At 35.5% G+C, this 23,924-nt stretch overlaps 2 protein-coding genes across 2 annotated transcripts in view; both read left to right on the forward strand.

Moving 5' to 3' along the window:
• The window catches only part of LOC139123877 (ankyrin repeat domain-containing protein 29-like), a 59,242-nt gene extending 51,970 nt beyond the window's left edge, over positions 1-7,272 (forward strand). The window contains exon 4 of the mRNA XM_070690029.1: positions 7,165-7,272. Within this exon, the coding sequence (XP_070546130.1) occupies positions 7,165-7,272 (108 nt within the window). The remainder of the gene's footprint in view (positions 1-7,164) is intronic.
• Positions 7,273-12,231: 4,959 nt separating this feature from the next.
• The window catches only part of LOC139123878 (receptor-interacting serine/threonine-protein kinase 4-like), a 30,553-nt gene continuing 18,860 nt past the window's right edge, over positions 12,232-23,924 (forward strand). Inside the window, exons 1-3 of the mRNA XM_070690030.1 lie at positions 12,232-12,270; positions 12,561-12,659; positions 18,196-18,294. Coding sequence (XP_070546131.1) covers positions 12,232-12,270; positions 12,561-12,659; positions 18,196-18,294 — 237 coding nt within the window. The remainder of the gene's footprint in view (positions 12,271-12,560; positions 12,660-18,195; positions 18,295-23,924) is intronic.

Consider the following 23,924-nt stretch of genomic DNA (forward strand, 5'->3'; position numbering starts at 1 on the left):
GAAGTCGGGCTTGGCCAGAACTCTGAGGTTGTGAAATCTCCGATATATATCGGATATTTACTTGCGATTTGACAGACTCTAGTATCGTCTAGTATCGATGCCAGAGTCAGTCCCTGGAAGTGGGGCTTGGCCAGAACTCTGAGGTTGTGAAATCTCCGATATATATCGGATATTTACTTGCGATTTGACAGACTCTAGTATCGTCTAGTATCGATGCTAGAGTCAGTCCTTGGAAGTCGGACTTGGCCAGAACTCTGAGGTTGTGAAATCTCCGATATATATCGGATATTTACTTGCGATTTGACAGACTCTAGTATCGTCTAGTATCGATGCTAGAGTCAGTCCCTGGAAGTCAGGCTTGGCCAGAACGGTGAGGTTGTGAAATCTCCGATATATATCGGATATTTACTTGCGATTTGACAAACTCTAGTATCGTCTATATAGTATCGATGCTAGAGTCAGTCCTTGGAAGTCGGGCTTGGCCAGAACTCTGAGGTTGTGAAATCTCCGATATATATCGGATATTTACTTGCGATTTGACGGACTCTAGTATCGTCTAGTATCGATGCTAGAGTCAGTCCTTGGAAGTCGGGCTTGGCCAGAACGGTGAGGTCGTGAAATCTCCGATATATATCGGATATTTACTTGCGATTTGACAGACTCAAATATATTGATATATTGATATTAGAGTCCCCATATCGCCAATTATCGGGTAAATATCAGAGATTTCACAGATCCGGCGTGCCGAGGTACAAGGCAAGTATTCTAGTATCGTCTAGTATCGATATTAGAGTCCCCAAATCGCCGATAAATATCGGGTAAATATCGGAGATTTCACAGATCCGGCGTGCCGGGGCACGAGGCAAGTCATTCTAGTATCGTCTAGTATCGATATTAGAGTCCCCAAATCGCCGATAAATATCGGGTAAATATCGGAGATTTCACAGATCCGGTGTGCCAAGGTACAAGGCTAGTCATCATAGTATCGTCTAGTATCGATATTCAAGTCCCCAACGGCTTCCCATGGAACGACGGCATTTCATTCTAGTATCGTCTTAATTACCTACCAGAGCAAAATAATTTGACCTTAAAGCATTGATGTATCTTTTCACATTCATGCTTACCGATGGCTGGCTGTAGCGATTTACTCATATGGATAAGTAGGTTCGCTTTGAGAGTATTTCAAATTACTTGTGCCATCAGCTACAGCAAAGTATTTTCAGTATTGTCGATTCTGTGTTCAGCATTTAATTTTACTCATCATTTTAAAACATTACTTGTTCGATTTTGAAAGGTAGTCGATTCGCCAGATAATTGCTATGCACTCGCCAGGGCACGGGCGACTTGATAGTAACTATGCGAAACCCCCACGATGCAAATGAGAAGTTGTATCATAGAGTTTTCGTCAAGGCACAGACCCTCTGCACACAAACGACGATTGCAGCATTCGTGCACCAGTTTGTTCATAACATTATGCCATACACTTAATGTGGGAGGACATCAGGCAGCCTCTCCATATTCCAACATTGACCACGGTAATTAGGGAAGTCCCTGTCCTGACAATGCATGTTGCACACACAAACAAATAATTCCCCTCGTCTGTGTTGCACACTTCACCCTGACTGTACTGCATATGCATTGTGACCACAGAGTGCATACCGGGGGCCTTGGTTCGACCACTTAATATCGAAAAGGACACTAAATCATCTAGATAAAATGACCGATACATTCACAATTTTCAAATTTGATAATGGTCTTCCCGTCTCTGCAGTCTCCGACTTTTGCCATGGTAGTCGGCTGAGGTCGAGTAAGACAGCAAACAAAGGCTGTTTCAATCACGGCTATCACGGTCATCTTTATTTCACGCAAAACTACTCAAGTTACTTTTTGAGTGTAGACGTTCTTAAAAGTTGTAGAATGCACTAGAAGTGGAGTCTGTGCGGTCATGGATGTAAGGGTACAGGACGGCCTGATAATCCCTTTCACACCTATTATTTTATCTTTGTCGACGCTGGCCTTTTCAGCTGTGTCATGGCTGCCATTATCAGGACGGCCAAGACACTCCATGGACGTATCTGTGGTACGTCATGGGACACACACACACACACACAAACTTCACTGATAATTTTCTATGCATCACAAAAATCTTTCAAATTTATGACATTCCTTTTTCATCCATAGTGCAGTAGGGCTGACAGCGATCCTGCAAATGTGATTTCGGGTGCAACTCCATGACAATGCGTTCAATCAACTTTTAAAGAAAACAAGTTTACAAGAATTTGATGTAAATTGCAGACTTGAACAAAGTCTATTTTCAGTTAAACTTTCTAGCAACAGTGACTGAAGCAAGAAAACCGCTTTTGTTTATACATTCAAGGGGTTCCTCCTGATTGTTGTTAATGACATATGGCTATTTACACCTTGAGACAATGGAGCAATGAATCAGAGCCCTGCATGACTTGCCATTGCCTGACCTATCACTATTTTCTTCATGATATACCGGTGCAAAATGTAATGCAGGTCTCCTGGTTATGTGTCAAATAAGCAATTTTGGTAGCAGGTCATATCTTTTTTTTTCACAAAGTCGAACTCGCAAGAGGGCAGATCGTCTGTGCAGCCGACACGAACACAAACTGTCTGATACTGGCTACCAAATACTATCACAAGATAGGCAGTCATCTACTGACTCCACACATTTTTCATTTGAATGAACAATGACGAAAAGGGAAGAATCCCATGTGTAACTGCTGTGGCGATATCGATGGCAACCTTTCTGATATGTTAATGACATATGGCTATTTACACCTTGAGACAATGGAGCAATGAATCAGAGCCGTGCATGACTTGCCATTGCCTGAACTATCACTATTTTCGTCATGACTGCAACAACATATACTGTGGTATACAAAACGCAATCTTTATTTCAGTTGAAAGATAAAGAGACAGTTGCAAAATGATAAGAATTAAAGGAGGGGGATGTGTCTTCTACAGTGCGGGGACTCCAAAGTGCAAACCCTAAGCCCTTCAAGATGGTTTCCAGATGGGTAGAGTGAACTGTGAGCTCAGGGAAGTGACTAGATGTTTCTCACTATACATCCAGCTATTCTTTAACACATATAGTCCTTTCCAATTTGTAGAGACTGTAAATTGTCATCCTCAGTGTTGTTTTACAATCTTTACCTCACACGTAAAATTATGCAACTTTATTGGATTGCATAAAGGTGCATAATTTTAGTGAGCCATTAAACCCTTTTATACAAATGCATAAAGATGCATATAGGCACCACCACTGACACCATGTTTACACACCTTTATGCACTGCATAAAGGTGCGTAAAGGAGCTGACCACTTTATGCAAATTTATGCAATTGCATAAAGAATGTTAAATTTGGCTTTTGATCCTGTGATACTGAAAAACCCTGTGTAATGCATCTAGAAGACAACGTTTACAAACTCATTTTTGTATATGTCAGCACAGCTGCAGTTCATCATGCTATGGGAGTAGTAAATGAATGAATAAATCAAAACCACCAGATAGATGAAGTTATGTGCCATAAGAAAATATATTGTTGAGTCTATCCCGCCAACCTCTGATATTGAAAAATGATTTTGAATTGATTATTACTGTAATTGGATATTTCAATACATTATAATACACCTGTTATATTTGTGACCATGGGGAATAATTCTGCTTTTTGTCACTTGGGAAAATATGAAATCTATGGTCGCAGTATACTGCCAGTGTGCATGAATATGTAATTATGTTGTGTTCTTTCACTCGTTGGAGCTAGTACTTGATTTACGTCCTTGTATCTATATTCAATGCATATGACTTAATTCCATTGTATCTAATTAGACAAGGGTGTACGACTATGATGGTCTTTGATTCAGTGTGTTGTGACATATGCTAACACACTCACAACACAGAATCTGAAAGAAGGAAGTTCATTCATGTACTCTAATAGCCATCTTTATTGTGTATCTAAACTGTTTAGTGTACCACACACTATGCACTGCAAAGGCTCATCTAACCTTCCCTATAAGTGCTTGCAAACACTTCAAAGATATTTTAGTCTCTAAGGTTCCAAGGAAGAACCATAATTTGGTTAACTTTGAAATGAAGGCCTCTGGAGAAATTTCTATTTTAAAATCAAATCTTATTCATCTCTTCAAAGATAAGTAGTGCTTATCTGTTAGCAAACGGTCAATATCACACTGTTTCAGAAAACACTGCCATATATGGCATGTCCAATCTACTTCCTCTTACATATGGAAATGAAAAAAAGATGTTTGGTATCCATTACCAACATTTTATCTATCATAAAACCTTTATTATAGTATTTGAAATCAAAAATAAAACAGTGAAAACTAAGGGTCATTAGGTTCCTAGAGAAGAAACTTTTATTCCAATTCTTTTGTGTATGTAGATATCGACTACAAAATGTATGGATAGATTTCTTCATTATTTATCAGTTCAAAGACTGGTATTGGTATTGGTATACCAATGTGAGGTTATCGTATAAGCTGAAGTCATTGGCGTCTGTATGTATGTATGTACAGTATGTCCGTCAACATCAAAAACTCGCAAACCGCTGCACATTTCAGCGTGGTATTTGGTGTGTGACGTTGATGCATCCTGGGCTGTAGATCAGATTTTTGTGCAAAGAAAGTTTGCATTGCCAAAATTATGCAAATGAGCTTAAAAATGTGAAAATGGTCAAGAATAAATAAATCAAGAACCGCTCTTTTGATTGCTTTGAAAATTTGTGGGAAAGTACCGTAGGTAAACCTTATACAGTTTTATGAATATCATGAAGATATCTATAATTTTGTATTTTTGCTGAATTTTTTGGTGAGATATCTCATTTCAAGTAAAAATTCTTCTCCTCTGGAATTTGGGTTGGATGTTTGCAAGGTTGTTACCGTTCTAATTTGTTGAAATTATGACAAAGTTTGAAAAATTACTATTTTGGGGCAATTTTTGTCATTTTTGGTCAAAAGAGCTTAAAATATTTTCTTTTCAAGCCCCTGGACAGACAGCTTTATATTTGGTATGCAGATGTTCAGAGATGACAACAGTTAGATATCTGGAAGTTGTCCTGAAATATACAAAATCTGTATTTTAAAGACAATTTTGTCATTTCTGGTCAAGAGACCTTGTTCTCAAAATATACTCGTCTGACAGTTTTGTTTGTATATAAACGTCCCAAGGGATGTTATTAGATAAATTTTCTGCTCAAAGTGTTGAGAAACCCCCAAATTTATATTTATATATTTTAGGTAATTTTCTCAGGTTTGACCTTTAAAATGACCAACACCAACCCAGGATATGCTGTGTGATACAGTTGCAAAGGCTGTGAACATAATTTTGTCATATTTGGTATCAATTTGTAGGGAACTTTGATCCAGAAAACAGAGCTGAGGTGAATTTTTTCATTGCAGACCAATTTTTGCAACTTTTCTATTTAAGACACACAGGATCTGATGAGAAATTTGGATCCAGGATACTTCCAGATATAGTAATCAGCCCCCACAGTTGAAGGCGTTTCACTAGGATAAGTGTTGTTTACATTGAAATGATTAGCACTCATATCATTAATTAAAAATCCCCAAGGTTGTAAATACATTTCCTGCCATTTGGCCTTATGTAGACATGAGGGGTGGGAACGTTTGATATTCAGGAGGGGGTAGGGTCTAGAAGATTGATGAGGTAGCATTACTTTTTTACCAGATCCCTTGTACATTTTTTGCCCACTCCCACCTTTTCTTTTTATTAAGCCTTCTCTGGCTAATTTTGTTGTTGCATTTGCATATGTATTTAGGATCTGCTTGTCCCATTGCTATAGAAGTTGACATGCATGTTCCTAAAGATGACCTCCAGTACTTAAGTTTGAGACCTTATTTGCTTTTGTCATTTTTGTTTTTCTGGTTTAAATATTTCTTCAATGGACCAATTCAAACTGAATGTTAGCACATTATGTGTCCTGGACGGTATTTTTTGAAATTTGTTTTTCTCACTTTAATCTTAATAAAGGTTCTCACGGTAATGTCTTGATCATGTTCTGAGTCATCTAAACAAATATCGTTTTGTATTGTGCTAGTGGCATGACAAATACATGCAATATAATCACACAGCAACCATTAGGGATTAAACTCTAACTTTTATTGACACAAATTCAATTTGTCAATCTAAAAATAGGAGGACAAAGTTATATTTTCTGTTTAAAAAGAACAAAATTTGAATAATATCTAAAAATTAAACCACTGGCCTTTTAAGGTTTTTTCAGTTGCAGATGTAATATGTTTGGTGTTCAATGAACAGCTGTAGTCTTTCAGGATGGTATATATGTACTGCTTTCTCTTTCTGTTATTTACACACATGAACTAATGTCATTCAAGTATTTGGATCAACGATATGGACACAATCTTTGAAATCAAATAGAAATATACAGATGTTTTTACATTTATGTAACTTACTAGCTTTCTTGACAAATTTGTGACATGGTTCAATCACCTGAGGTCAATTGTAAATCAAATTTGTATACGTGAAAGGAGGAAGCACAACATATACTTCTCAAAATTGTAATGATTTTGATATCAGACTGCATTGTGCATTAAGGTTTTCTGTTACCTGCTCTAAACCACTTCTGATTAACATATTAAATTTCAAATAATTTGTTCAAAATATGAGTCATACATAATTTGAAAATCAAATCAGAAAAAAAAACAATGAGGATGACATCAGCTACCCCAATTTTTACAAATTCAATGTAATTCTTTTAAAAAGGTTTCAGAGCAGAATTGGATCAAAGCTGCACTTTCAAAGTACGTAGCTTGAGTAAAATGTGGAAACATTGACATTACCAATACATAACTCAGTGCTAAGTATAATTGTGATTCCTAAATGAATGTGTATCGTTTAAGATTCACTTAAGCTCTGTCTTTCTTGAGTTTGGTGGCATCATGTTCATTCATCACCATAAAATATTTTATTACTAATGCCCTACACTCTACACTGTACACAACGCATTAACTCTACCTGTTTCAAAAATTGAGTTCAATGTATAAGGGTTTCAATGCAACCTGTCATGTATGGAAACAATTTCTTTAACGGTTACTTTTACAGGGATTAAATGTTATCAATGATTTTTCATTCACTTGTAGTATAACCAAATGCCAGTGCATCTTGCTGCTTTGAAAGGACACCTTGACATTGTGAAGTATTTCATTGAAACTCTCAGAATTGACAAAGAAGTTAAAGGACAGGTATGAAAATATTCATTGATATCATTTTTTTTCAGAATTGGAAAATGCCTTTTGGTAATTCTATTCCAATATGTGACCAACTTTGATATTTTAACTGTTAATTTTACAAAACAATCTTAACCTTTTTTAAGTCGATGATACCTCAATTTTCTGTACATGGAATGCTTAGATTTTGTAAGAAGTTTTGCATCTTATTTTGTGATATGTAGATGATAACAATAGTTTATCTGATGGATGGAAAATTAACTGTCTGTCTGACTGTCTATCTATTGGTCTGTCTGTCTGTCTGTCTAATTGTCTATCTATCAGGTCTGTCCGCATGTAATGTGTGTGTATGTGGTGGATTGATAGATGGAGAGACAGACGGATGTCCGTCCTCTGTAGCTCAATGTATTTATTGTGGCACTGGACACATCTGGCCTTCCAGTAATCCATGTGTTATGTAAACATGGCCTGGGCCTCTGTGCTCTCCCTGGCCTTTCGAAATTGTTAGTAAATTTACGAATTGGGTTCAAAAATATTAGTAAGCACAAATTATGTTATTCTGAACCCACCAACTTTCAACAAGCACTTCTGGTACTCAATAGATGATTTTAAGGGGATAGAAATGATGAATGATTTCATTAAAGACAAAAGAAAATGAAAAATCCCTTTTTAGTTTTTTTGACAATGAAAACTCATATTTTGATACGCATTTTCAAAAGATTTATTGAATAACACAGTACATCATGGGTCATGAATGCTTGTAACATTGAAATTTCTTCCTTGTCTCAATAAAGTGTGTAATTTTGGTCAACGGCCATTGAATGTTATTCAATTACTCTATCTTTATTACACAACATAACATGTTCAAGTATATTGTGACACAAATCATAACTCCCTTTGTGTGTGTAGTCAGTGGTTGATGATTATATATATTAATTTATGAAGCGGTCATTATATTATCAAATATTATCAGTGTTTGCACAAGTTTTAGATGCTAGAAAATCTGTTACTTTTAAAGTATGCATGTCATCCCATAGGTACTAGGTGGTGCCTCTATAGCTGCAGTCATTATGCCATGTTCATCTCTAAAATTCTTTTAAACAACCACTGATCAGAACATTGGGCAGTCTGTGCTTTCGCACAAATTTTGTCTCATCTCAATCAAATTTAAGTACGCAAACTGAGACTGGTGATCCTGCTAATGTTTTCTTAGAGACAGTTATACTTTTAAAACGCTGCAGATGATCGTCATTTATTTTTTGTCAGGATAAACTTTTTGGTCATGGGACTGTGCACAGCATTTTCTCTGGATCATAGAAAACTATCAGTATTCATAACATTTGCTGAGACAGTTTCTTGTAAAATATTTTGAAGGAAACCTATTAAAATTGGCAAGCTGACTGAACAATTCAATTTGCAGATCGTCAAATGACAAATCTATGACATCTAAGATTTCCGGCTCGCTTCCACCTCCATGCACAGAAAAACACTCTGCAGTACATGTTCAACCATGCGCGGCCCGGACTGCAGTTCTGCTGTAGTTCGACTGTCTTTCAGGCTGACTGTTCTTGATCTCTTCTAGCTCGGCGGTTTCATTGTTTCGTATTTTTGTCATATCAGTTGCCGTTTTTATGCCCAACTTTCTTTCCCAGCTGAATACTATCAATCCAAAGTATTTGTAACTGCCCGCTTCCCTCGATCCGCTTCAACAGTCCACTCGGAAAGTTGACAGCATGTGAGTGTTTGGGTGTCTCGAAACTACCGTAATGGGGTGGTAATGCATGACACACCACTATGAGATTACAAGACCCGGGGATCTTGAAACCTTTTCGCGCATGCTCATGTTATTACAGGTCAAAGTCCAAAGCCAGCTATCACCATGTGCATGATGTGTCGATGCGCTGATGATAGGGGCAGCGTAGGTTTTGAAAGACGAGATATGACAGTATTTCCCCGGAATTCACAATCTTGACCGAAAATCAGGCTTCAAAAATAACAAAATCGTTCGTAAATGGCCGATCGGGCATTCATTTTTTTTTGTAAATTTTCATTTTTGTTCGTGATTTACGAAAGTTACGAGCGACAGCGAGAGCACAGCCTGGGCCTCTGAGGATCTCCAATCTGTAGAACAACACTGTGTGTAAAAGATATGAAGAACTTCCAACCATCATGACATCAAAGAACTTCATTTCAAGATGCATTTGTTTTGGTCATGTGAAGGGCTGCATGATTATTGTATTTTGTGAACAAGTGTTTCCACAATTACAAAACATAAGTATCCCTATTTTATAAAACATGTGCAGTTTAAATATGTTTGAGTTGGGAGGAAGAATGACCCAAAATGATCATAATTGCTCCCATACCTTCCCCAGAACTTTCAAATCTCACCACCCTGAATTCCTCCAGCCAGTCCCCAGGTAGTTGCAAATGCAGGCGAACTAGAACATGAATTGGCCAGTTTCATAAAGTTTCAGACTGAATTAGCTTGATATAAGCAGTGGTCTTAGCCTCATCAACAATTGACAGTGATCAACACAGGACTATGACAATGAGTTTAAAGAGACAAAGTCGGCCATTTTTCATGAATTTTATTTGATGCAAGATACTACTTATATTGTTTGACATGTTGGAAGATACTGAATAAATGGGGGACCATGCATATATTCAACCCTGGTTATGGAAAAATTAAGAGAAACCATCGAGAAAATGAATAATGGTCATGACCATTAATTCATTTTCGCGATTTTTCATGTTTCGAGTCTGTAACCGGGGTCGAATATATGCACGGTCACCCATTCATTCAGTATCTTTTAACATGTCAAACAATATAAGTAGCATCTCGTATCAAACAAAATTCATGAAAAATGGCCGACTTTGTCCCTTTAAATTTTAAAAGCATTTTTCACACACAATTCATTGTGTAAATACACAGTTCTATGTTTTTGGTGGAAAAATACATAGTTTGTCTTATTGATATTTATAGTAAGCCTATTTGCATCGCACCAATGTGTGACATTGTTTAAGTGATGTCCTACTAGTGACAGATCAATGTGATCAATGTCTTTGCGATAACTGTGAAAAAGGTTAGAGTAATCTGCACAAAGCCGAAAATAAAATAAAATCAGATGAATTTGGAAGGTCATTAATATAAATCAGGACAAGTCATCGTTGATGACACAGTCCCCACTTGTTGATGGATGCTTTGATTACAGGTTCTCAGAGAGGATAGAGTCCTCTTCATTAGGTCTGTGATAAATGAATACTTTTGAACAAGTCATCGTTGATGACACAGTCCCCACTTGTTAATGGGTACTTTGATTACATGTCCTCAGAGAGGATAGAGTCCTCTTCATTAATTAGGTCTGTGATAAAAATACTTTGATACAGATAGCGCTCAATGGCCAAGAATGACCTACATACAAGAAAGACCTACATATGTATGACATAGGTTAATGTCCTTGTACCAACTTGAATAAAATCGGTTGAGATATGCCTGAGTATTATGGCTCTGTATATGAAAAAATCATAACAAAATGGCAGCACGGCAGCCATATTGGATCGTGTCACATAACAAATTGACATGCATATGTATGACAGTAGTCAATCTCCTTGTACCAACTTTGAATAAATTCGCTTGATACATGTCTGAGTATTATGGCTCTGTACATGAAAACATCGTAATAAAATGGCTGCCTAGCGGCCATATTGGATCGTATCACATAACAAATAGATGTACATATGTATGACATAGGTCAATGTCCTTGTACCAACTTGGAATAAAATCGGTTGAGATATGCCTGAGTTTTGGCTCTATATATGAAAAAATTGTAATAAAATGGCCGCCTAGCGGCCATATTGGATCGTATCACGAAACAAATCGACGTGCATATCTATGACATTGGTCAATGTCCTTGTACCAACTTTGAATAAAATTGGTTGAAACATGTCTGAGTTATGGCTCTGTACATGAAAAATTTGTAACAAAATGGCTGCCTGGCGGCCATACTGGATCGTATCACAAAACAAATTGACATGCATATCTATGACATTGGTCAATGTCCTTGTACCAACTTTGAATAAAATCAGTTGAAACATGTCTGAGTTATGGCTCTGTACATGAAAAAATTGTAATAAAATGGCCGCCTGGCGGCCATATTGGATCGTATCACAAAACAAATCAACGTGCATCTGTATGACATATGAAGTAATCCTTGTACCAAGTTTGAATGAAATCGCTTCTTGCATCTCTGAGATATCTGCGTGAACGGACGGACGCACGGACGGACGCACGCACGCACGGACGCACGCACGGACATGACCAAACCTATAAGTCCCCCCGGACGGTGTCCGTGGGGACTAAAAAGTGTGGGACCAAGTATTGACCCCTGAGGAACTCCACAGGTGACAGTTAACTTGTCAAAATTGATACCATCTACACACACATATTGAGATCTTCAATTTAAGACTGTAAACCAGAGTAAAGGATTTTCTCCTTCGCCATAATGTTAAAGTTTTGCTAAACGGATATGATGATCGATAGTGTCAAATGCCTTAGGAAAATCTAAGAAAGTCTCAATAAATAATGTTCTAATGTTCTTGGATTAACTTGGAAATATACATTCTTGTCTTCCTTGAAATAATTAGAACACATTTATGATAAATATGCAGATTTCTACTACATAAAGACCATTATTATACATCTACCATCGAGAACAATATGCACTAAGAAAGCCGTACGGAACTCGCGCCCGTTCCGTAACACGTACGGTTTCAAGGCACCCCATTCCCTGCGGCTGTATCTGCGCGTTCACTGTAGAACAGTTTCAAGGGACCCCTTGGACGAGTGCCAGAACAAGTCTCGCGCGCGCTCTGTACGTGTGTGTGTAGTGCACACACTCCAAAACTTGCAGACGCACGTCCGAGGTAGCGTTCCACACTAGCGCGATAAAATCGGAAAAAAATTGTTGACATTGCACGAAAATGGTCACTACTCCGACATTTGATGCCCTGATCAGAAATGTAAGATGTATAATAATAAGGTTATTACGAAAATACCCCAAAGGATGCACTCGGACATTGGCGCCGCGCATCGCCCTCCGCTTGGCGTCGGGCGATACGCTGCGCCAATGTCCTCGTGCATCCTTTGCGGTATTTTCGTGATAACCTCATATTAATTTGACATTATTTTGAGTATTCAATATATTTCCTCCCCAGATCTAGTTTATGAACTATGACTTACCAACATTTGTGTTTTGACATATACCTCATGCATTTAACAAGTGTCTGTCTGTTGAACTCTTCAACACTAGGACGATAGAACACCCCTGATAGATGCTGCTGATGGTGGTCACAGTGAAGTGGTGAAATATCTACTTGGTCTTGGTGCTGACATTGAAGCTGTTACATCTGTAAGTGTTTGACAAGATAACCATTGAATAATGAGTTTGTTACCTATGATATTCCAAGGTTAATTATTGACATTTATGCTGATTGCAGATGTTGTGTCAAATTGCAATATAACATTCACAGGTAAAACCAAACCTATGAATTGTGTTTAATACTATAGCCTGGTCATATTAGTCAAGAATGAGGGAAATTGTCTATCGTTTCACAACCAGCAGTTTGGTAATGTAAATAACATTGCGATCGCAGGGAAATCAATGACAAAGTGGTGCCACATCATGGCAGTTATGTATTAAGGTATTTCATCTACCGGTATGTCAGAATGACAGCAAATCAAACAAATATTTTACATGCATCACGTTCAGTTGTTAAATAAATTAAAAGAGTTATTCATTTCTTATAATATTGGATTGTATGAGAAGTAGTGCAGTGTGTGGGTCAGACACAGACAGTTAATTACGAATTGTAGCAGTAATTAAAAGCCTAATGAAAACAATATTTGCCTATTAATGCTTTTAATAACCAGCGCCAATGTTGAATAAATATATTATGTGAACTATAGATGACATGTAAGAAAAGGGTTTGCTAAGTCATTTTGAGAGATTACAGCATGAGTTGCTCAAAAATTGGTGTGATGTATCCAGATTTGCCCAGGTCAAACAATAAGTTTCCCCACATTAAAAGAATATTGCAAGGTCAACAATTTGGAACATCCTACAGTCTGCATTTAGTAAAAAAACCTTGAGACTGGTGTAGCCACTTGTATTATAAGTAAGGGCCAACTGACTTCAAAATTTACGTACCATAAATATTTACGTTAACCATTTGAATATTGACATATTCAGTCAAATTAAACAAAAAACACAAAACAATTGTTAAACCTGCTGTTTTTGTTATTTATTCCAATTCAGATAAACGTTTGGTTCCCTTTTTCTGGCACAAATAGCTTTAAAAACATCTGTGTATTTTGCTTTTTGGGGGTTTGCTTGTTCGTCTGAATACAGCATGAAATATAGCTTAAAGTTACCGAAAAATAATCTTTCTACATGACTTTGGAATCTGATTGCTGCCAGATATGATTGTTCTGTTGTTATGGCATAAATTTGTCAGGGAATACTGAAAGTGATCAATTATTTGCATAAAATGTTTCATGTGTGTGCATATTAAAGTTTATAACACATGCAAAATCAGACGGCATACTTTACCACTTTAACTTTGTTTGAGTACGCAATGCATAGCATGAGAAGTTCAAAAAGAAGTAGAATAGGTCAAATTTAGATGCATAAATTCCAGTTATTTTAGATAAATGAAATTGCTTGTATGAGCCTTATGACAACAATATTCACATATTAATGCTTTAAATAACCAACACCAATGTTGAATCAATATATTATGTTAACTGTAGTGGACATGTAAGCAAAGGATTCGCTCACTCATTTTTGAGTGACTACAGCAAGAGTTACTCAAAAATTTGTTTGATTTAGAAAGAAAACTGGTGTATGCAGATTTGTCCTGGTAAAACAATGAGTGTCAAACATTAAAAGTATGTTGCAAGGTCAACAATTTGGAACATCCTACAGTCTGCATTTTGTAAAAAAAAAACTGTGGTGACTGGTATAGCCACTTGTATCATTAGTAAGACAGGCAATGAAATCAAAGTCTTCAGCACATTGACTGTTAACCATTTAAATTTTAGCAAAATTCAGTCAAATTATAAAATCTGCCGTTTCTATCATTTATTGCACTTCACAAAAATCATTGTCTTCCCTGTGTGTGCATGCAGACACAAATAGCTTTCAAATCATTGGTCATTGAGACAGTTGCTTAGTCTGATAATTTAAAAATTTTCACTTTAAAAATAGCTGACTTTGTTTCATTTGACGTTTTGCTCACACTATTTGACTTTTCCCTAATTAGAGTAAATATGTTATCATTGTCATTCTCACATGCAATCACAGTGGGTTTAGTGAGTAGGAGATTTAATAATTTATCAAGTGACTTTGTTAACACCAGAAATTGAACAATTGCCTAAGGGGACATTTGGCTATGAACAAATATGTTTACGCATGACAAATGTAAATATAACAGGAAATTTACATATACCCGGGTACACTTAGATTTGTAAGTGAATGTTGAGAGTTTAACAGACATTGCAGTGTGAACTTTATCACGTACAGCTAAACTCATCATTTTAAAACACTCACATTTAGAGAAGGCAATACTTTTGGAAGTATTTTCTCGGAATTGTATATCAATGCCTACAATATTCTCAAAAAAACCCACTGCTTATATTCTCCTGTACAGCGAGCATAACAATATATGTTTTTTTGAAAAGTATGGGGAAAGTATCGGGAAAAAACCATGTAATACACAAAACGATAAATCTCGATAATGGTGCACAATGTTGTTACCTTCTCGTGTCTATTTACAGACAGAGAAGGTATTAGAGTTGAAAACCAGTATGCTGGTGTCAACTACTTCCGTCTGTCAATACTTCCGTCTGTCAAGATCTGTTGACGTTATGCCATGGGTCATATCATAAACTGGTGGGGGTGTTCATGGTTCAGGTTGAGGTGTAGGAGAACGATTTTGAGCTGTGACAAAAATCAAAAGGGACTTAGCGGCATAGCCACAGTGTTACATGTAAGCCTTTCTCCAAGGTTCTTAGTTGACTACGATCTATTACAGACTACTGAGCTGACGTTAGGGGTACTCACTTTGTGTTTGCTCACTCTGTGTGCGCTGGTGTTTGGTACTGAGTTGCGTGGATATCCCCTCATGGCCTCACGTGATATGGGCCTGTTGCATAATCTGCAGATGATCATATGCCTCTGAGTGTGTAAACGGTCATTGTGTAAGCCTGTCGGCATTTTCCTTGCATTTTTTCTCATTTAATTTTTGCAAAATATCGGCGAGTACCTCAATATTTCAAGATAACTCTTTCTTCCCAATTGTTTCCTTGAGTTTCAGAGTCATATGAACGAAAATGAGTGAAAGTTTTAGACAGGAAAATCGGACGTCGGCCATGTTCAATGTTTACAGTACAATCAGAAGTTTATGTGGAGGAAATAACTAACAAACACTATTCATGATGCCGCCCTCTAGAGGCAGACCTTCCTATATGAAGTACAATATTTGATGCTTGTGGAAAGCTTGACCACACAAAGGAGCATTTTAACTTTTAGAAAATGACAAATTGAATAAGAAGCTATTCTGAAAATGTCAAATACTGAGAAAAAATGCACAAATATTCAAAATAAACAGGTTAACTGACTGGTCAGCTATAAAAAACAATGAAAATGTTTATGATCAAAAGTTTTTGAGATGCGCACATTTTAACAAATACAGAAATTATTAACATGGTCTGTGTACAGTCATGAAATGTACAAAAGCAATGGCCAAAGGAATGGTACAATTGAAACTGTATACATTTTCCTGGCACGTGTGTGTAAATGAAAATACCTTTTCAGAATTAAAGGGTACACGAGAATGTGCTCAGAACTCTCCATAGGTATATGTCACTATTGGAACCAGCTATATATATGTCACTGAATTCTTATCAAAGCTCATGCCAACATGCAAAAACATGAACTTAAGTCTGAAACAGTGTAAACTGTGGGGAAAAAACAGAAAAAAATTTCCACAAAAGCTATTGAACCGAAAAATTCCATAAAAAATTTGTTTAATTTCTGCAGATTTTCTACAGAAAATTATCAGCAAACTTCAATAGAATTTAAAGTTTCTATGCACATTAAAATTCTATAAAATTTAAATTTTTCTACAGAATTGTATTGAAAATCTTCAATTGAATTTCAATAGAAGCATATTTCCATCAGATTTCCATAAAATATACAGAATTTCTATAGAACATCAGAGTTCAATAGAATATCTACAGACTATTTCGCGTAAGGGTTGGTACCCATACTGGTATGTACCAATTTTGATCAAATGTGAGCGACACCGTATAATTACGGTATTTTTTCTCCTTGTCTTTGGTTTCACCTTGCCTTGTTTACGACATCGCGATGGAGACCCTTCAGTGTGTTTGTCATCGGTACCTTTCAAGCACCCGTTGACGTCGAGTTTTCTTGTTCGCCAAAATAAAATAGCTCTTCTCAAGAAGCCATCAAAAATTAAATTTGTAGACACAATTATTAATGAAATTAAAACATTTGAATAACACTGTTGAACTCTGTTGATATCATTTGCAATTTAATGCTGTACTACAAGCGACATAATAATGATCGTATTGATCAGCTGATACCATGCAGCTCGCTAATCATGCTGATGTCGATGCATGAACATCCCCTTTTCTTTATGTCTGTCAATTCACCGTGTCGGCTTTTTGAATGGTGTGATATTGAAAGGTGATGTTTCAAGTTCGATATAACAGCAGTTCCTTTTCATTCCTTCAAAAAAACATCATTTTTAATTCCAATTGAACCATGAAAGTACTGCTCATTTTTTGTGTGTTGAACGTGCATGTTCAGTGCAGTGCAGTGTGGAGTGCGTGTAAAATACAGTATAGAGTCAGGCCGATCATGCCGGACAACTCTTAGTGGCCTCAATTCAGTTCAAATTTCCTTTTTTATTCGTTTTCTACAACTACAAATTCACTGGCATTACCAAAACTATAAAACGACAACAATAATGTACCTCCTCTTGGCCCATAATGGACTCAAGCAATCTTTGCAGTCCATAATGTACTTGGCTTCGCCTCCTACATTATGTTGTGCAAAGTTTGCTTTCGTCCATTAAAATATGGGCCGGGAGGTCAGGGTACATTATTGCTTAAATAATGTTTATGGAAAGATTACAATAACCATGGCTGAACTTCATTTTCTCAATCGTTCAAATGACGACAGATTATGAAAATTCTGTGGACAACATTTAACATTTACTGTCAGCTTCCCACCTACCACTAAGATAAAACAACAGTGAAATTGTTCAATCTAATAATGGTTTGTTGAAAAGTAAATGTTCGATACAAGCAAAGTGCATAGCAATCCAAACTAAAGTAATACCCATATAAGGAAGATAAAGTATCCTTGACACAAAATATCTTTTAAGATACCAGTTCAACAAAATAAACTTGTTTGCCATCTTCATCCATCATAATGTATTTTTTGCTATCTCTCTTTACTCATCAAGAAAATATTTGTAGGCTATTTTTTCTGGCCAAAGGGAAATCGAGTAGCGTTGTATCTTTGTTTTGTTTTCCAATAATTTTTTAACAGATAGAAATGTTCTTGAACAAAAAATAATGACAATGTGAGAGCATATCATTTATTGCACAAGGGAATTGTGCCTACTCAAGTAACATAACATTTTATAAAGAGTTCAAAAAAGACTAGTTCTTATACCGGTATAGTCATGCTATATAATTTCATTTGTGAGAATTTTTGTCCTTCAGATCGACCAATAATAGAAGTAATCTTTTCAAAGGATATATATTATTTATATTATAGATGGGTTCTGAATTTATTTTCATAAATGTATACACATGCCTGTACTTCATAATTTTCATATTTCAATCTTCAGGATGGTTTTACTCCACTGCACGTAGCTACCCAATTTGGCCATAAAGATGTTGTAGAGATTCTCATTGGTGCTAAGGCAAACATAAAAGCTCTCACAAAGGTAAGTGTAACTATCTCCTTCAGCAGAAAGACATAAGTGTGCACTTCAATTGTTTGCCAATTTGTTTACATGCTGACCTTTAGGATATATTTTTTCAAATACGCGGGATTGGGAAAATATTACCTAGGGTCTCAAATAGAGTATGATTTACTATATTCAAATAATTAAAGTCGGAGTCATACATCAACTATCACAAAATTTGCCATTTTTCTATCATTTTTCTGATAAATTATGGCCTTCTCAGAGTCAAAGGATGTGCAGTAGAGAGAACCAGACAATTTTCATTTCTATTGTCTGTGGAAAGAAACCACTGCTATTTCAGATAAGCTGTAAGATCATTGGTAAAGGTGTGTCAAAGAATTGCACATGAAGAAGATTTGTTACATTTAACACAAACAGCATAATATTGCAGTTATTTAGTCTAAATGGACAATATCTTAAAATATCGCCTGTTAATTAGCATTTGGAATAAGAGTTGATGAGTCAATTTGCATCGTAATGCTCAATATATGCATGGACTCACAAGTTGTTGGTTGTATCAAAGCAATATCACTTTAGATCTCTATAACAAGATGGCAGTGTCTTAATGTTCCTGGTCTTGATTCTCATTTTATCCCTTTGCCAAGGCATACAACTGTATGTCAGTTTGTTTTGTGATCTAATATGGTCATTTTGTAATCTACCGGTATATGGTCATTTATCGGTACGTAATTTTGGTTTTAATTTGTCTGTCAAGAGCAATATGCAGTGATATTCTTACTTGCAGCTGATCTTAAGGGAAAATATAGTACAGTTGGCTGCTGTGCATTTATTATGATGAAATGACAGATTCATATATTCTTTTAGATCTTATCTGTGATGAACTTGTAAAAGTGTTTACCATTGTTCAATTATACTGTACACTTAGCATTATATTGACACCAACACAGTATACCGGTATTTCATTGAGTGCTACTAAAAATTCTAACATCAGTAGTTGTACTGTAAGTAAATCAAAAATATTGCTATAAAAGAAAACACAAAGTATTTCACAATGTGCCATATTTCAGAATGGTATCTATAAGTAAGATCATTAAGGGAACCAAAACTGAAAATTTCAAATATTAACCAGTGACAAATGAATATGAATAATCATTTATGGCCTTTTAAATACAAAACAAAATACAACTCTGCATTTAACCATCTTGGTATTTGAGGAGGAATTTATCTAGATTGTAACAAATGTTCCCTTTTTTGAAACGCAAAAAATATATATTTACTCAGCTGATTCAATAAATAATTGTTTTTTGTTGACATAAGTTGATAAAACTTATATTCTACAGGGGGGTCAAAGAAATAACTAGGAATGAATTTAGCTCGCAGTTCTCTATATTAACCAGTGACAACTGAACATATTTTCCGCAAAAAAGATGACAGACAGTATAATATAACAGAATAATGCTAGCCTATATACTACTTATCAAATTATTATTTTAAACAGTATCTCTAGGGAACTAAAAATTTCAAATTATTCTCAGACTGGCAATTGGTTCTTTGGGAACAACATTTTTTACCAAAAACGATGAAAAATTTGACAACATAAATAAATGCTAGCATTGTTGTGAGATCTTGCAAACTCAATGATCCAACAATAACTACACAACAAATATTGCTGCATCCCAGCAACATGATTGCCTTTTGTGTAGTTTACAAAAATGATTATCTTTAAAAGAACCCTTTCAATTTTTCTGTCTCTTATTTTTTGTACATTTTACAACTAAATGAGGTTGTAGAGAAATATGCCATAGAGTTTGAAATGTGCAAATTGTGACTTTCTGGTACTTCACATGTAAACATTCAAAGGAAAATAGAGCCAGTGAACTAATGACAATCTTTTAGCTAACCAATATTACACTGGGTGTAAAATAGATTTCAAAGTTCTTGTAAACCATAAAAGATAACTTTTAGCATGTTTGATATGAAGTATTGTAACAGCGAGCTTAATACAAAACAGGCCATACTGTATCTCAGTGTGTATTAAAAGTAATAATATTGTCATAGCTGTGTGTACATGTCAGGTTACCATATTGAAATATACAAATAAAGAGTAGGCAAAGTAATAAGCTGTATTTCTTAGAGTTTCTTTAAAATACCTCATTGCTAGTTCATGTTTGATTGATTTTCATATAATTTCTGTGGAATCATTCAAAGAAAAAGAGTGCCACTTAATTAATGTCAATATTCTAGTTGACCAATATTACGCGTGAATTTCAAAGTTGTTGGTAGACCATATAAACGATAACTTTTAGCATGTTTGATGTAAAGTATTGTAGAGATTGGTACAAACACGCCATACTGTATCTCAGTGTGTATTAAAAGTAAAAATATTGTCATAGCTGTGTATACATGTCAGGTTACCATATTGAAATATACAAATAAAAGAGTAGGCAAAGTAATAAGCCATATTTTCTTAGAGTTTCTTAGAGTTTCTTAATATATTTTCTGAAGAATCATTCAGAGAACCTATTCAATTGCAAAGCAATTGGCAAAGGCTTCCTTAAGAAACATAATTTGAACTAAAACAAAAAGTTATTCCCTAAAGATCACAGTTCTGCTCTACTCTATAATGTTAACTCACTATATAAACTTTCTTTTGGACTTCCTTACAATATTTCTTTTGAAAGTTTATGTGAATGGTTTTATGACTAATTGTGTATGGTTCAGTGCATCTTCTATTACAATGCGCTGCAGCTCAGGCACCACATATTACAAATTGTTACAAAACTATATATGTTCGGTAGTTTACTTACTGAATTTTCCATAAGGTTCAGAGTCTTCAGACTGAGGGTGCAAGGCAGGTGTGTGTATTATTAGCTCATATTTGGTTTTGTATATAAATACCTAAAGGAGCTTATATGATGAGTGGGTGGCATATCTGTATGTCTGTATATTTGTGGGTATGTATGTGCGGATGTATGTCCGTCACACACAAAGGCTCCCATACCGCCAGAGCTACCATTTCAGTTTTTGTTGTACAGGTAGATGCAGGGGTTGAGATGTGAATTTTTTCAAATGAACACATCAGTGTCAAAATGTGCAAATGAGGTAAGAAAAAGTGAAATCCTGCAAATGTGCAGGAGTGATGGCATGCCAGTAAGAAACAGGCCAACTCCACTGATCTTGAGTCATTTCCTGTCATTGTTTATGAACTGTTACATATATTAACAGACATACTGAAACCATAGACAGTAGAGGGGGAAGACCATCTATACTCAAACTAAGAGGGGCTTGTTTCTGCTATGCATGTTGCTAAAGTTGACCTCAAGTACCTAAAGTTTCAGACCTTAATTACTTTTGTCATTCTTGTTTTTCTGGTTTAAATATTTCCTGTTGTTTTTCTGGTTGTACTGTGCAGAAATCATTGTCATAATATCAACGTAGAATTTTCCTCTACTGAACAGATAGGAACAACATTTATTGTTGATCATTGGTAACCCGTACTGGTATATACCAATTCTGATCAATTTGAGCAACACCGTATAATTGCGGTATTTTCATTTATTTGATATTCAAAATTCTCTGTCATGGCAACATGACTGATTTGCCTTTGGAATCATTCGTAATTGTTCAAATTTATCATGTACAATAATGGATACATGCAGCATGTGATATGTCAACAACCGACTTACACATCACCTGTTCTGATTACCCAATGACCAGTTGATTACTGTAATTGCACAGTTTCTTCCTGTTTCCAAATCTGCACGAAGTCATTTGATGACCAGTCAATGGATGATGTGATTTGACCTTTTTGTATTAGCCAGTCACTGACTTTCTCATGCAGTTATATGATTGGTACTTATTGTTTTATGCGGTGATTTTGCTGCTTCAAGTGAATAAATATGGCCAGTACGGTTTCCCAAATCGCTTCTCCACACATCTTGTATCATAAGTAAGACAGGCACTGACACTAAAATTAACATTAAATAAATTTTTGTGTATGATTTGTTTGATACTGACCCACATTTCAACGTTGCTAGTACCTTGAAAAAGCCCCATAAGCTAAACTTAAATTCACAATTTTTATGTTACACCTCAATCTGATGTTGAATTCCTCCAAAAGTTTAAATTGGAGAAAACCCTCTCAATGTATACAAGTGTACACATAAACTTGATTAACTTAGATGATGCTATAAATTTGAATAGCTTTAATGATTTAGGGTAGTTTGTGTGACTTGTAAATATCCACTTTATGTTGAATCTGCCATGGTGTCGTTGAGAGTTACAATCCTTGTGTCATTGAAATTTTGAAGAGAAGTAACAGTAGTAAATAACAGTCCTAAGAATACTTGAAAGTGCAGGTGACATAAATTTGCTTCTGTACTGTCTGCAGGCTAAGAAAATGAATGCACTGGTGTGCACTGGCACTTGGCACTTGTTAATATAATACAATATTTAAAACCAAGGAAATTGAAGCACAATTACATGGAAATTTTTATGGATAATGCCCCATTGGCCTTGAATAATAGTGTAACGTAACACTGTATGAAAACCCAATGATACTTACTGTATTTGCATGGACATTAAATCAATTTTGTATAATGATTTGTATTTTTAGCCGACGAGTGCATATACAGATGAATACAATCAATAATCCATTGCTTGTATTCAGCAAGCCTGTATTCGTGTGGATTCATGTGAATTCACATGTATTATTGTATAACACAGCCAACTTATTAGTGTGAATTTATCTGTATTATTGCGTTTTCATGCAGTGTAAGATACATGGGAAATACATTCATTTTTGTGAATTCACAGTGGCATTCTTGTTTCATAACATAGAGATCTTGTTTACCATCATATTAATGCACATTTAACATTCTTGCCTGACTGCATGATAAATCAGTTATTACCTAGTATAACATTTTTCTTATATAGAAAAGTATTATTTCCTTCATGGGACATCTGCCTTGCTGATTCATAAGTCAGAAATGTATACAAATCTTGGGCCCTATGGTCAGTATAACACTTGCAACCTATTACGGTGAGACTCTGGTAGCTTTTTGTGTTTTGTTTCATTTTCAGAGATATTCAATTCTATAAAAGGTTGTTGTTGAAAAAAATAAAATTTTGATCATGATCATTATACATAATTATACATAATAAACTATATTAAAAATTAAGTGAAATTGCTGGCCATGTTGATAAATGTATGTTTGAAAACTTGAATCATGGCTGTCTGATCACTGTCAGATTTGTTCTCTGTATGACTTACATCAAGAAAGATTGACTATATACATATACTTTCTGGATTTTATTCAATGCATCGATACCAATAGAGTGCCAGAATAGTAGACTGTAATGAGGAAAACCAATATCATGGTAATACTCAGACAATTAAGTCTTATCCATTGAAGCGTGATTGCTTATATTAAATAAGCAAGAAAAATATGTGACACTTAGCACATACCGTATATATGAAAGTATTTTCATTGATAAATTGTGTGATATAAAGCATTTAAATGATAAAATTACATGCCTATCTCATTGAAATAAAGATCAAGAAAATACATACCCTGATCAATTTGTAGGAATACAGAATGTCAATAAACAGACAATCTTGGTTAAAAGATAATATATCATATACAACA

Source organism: Ptychodera flava (genome assembly GCF_041260155.1).
Source record: "Ptychodera flava strain L36383 chromosome 23 unlocalized genomic scaffold, AS_Pfla_20210202 Scaffold_23__1_contigs__length_28996876_pilon, whole genome shotgun sequence".
Lineage (NCBI taxonomy): Eukaryota > Metazoa > Hemichordata > Enteropneusta > Ptychoderidae > Ptychodera > Ptychodera flava.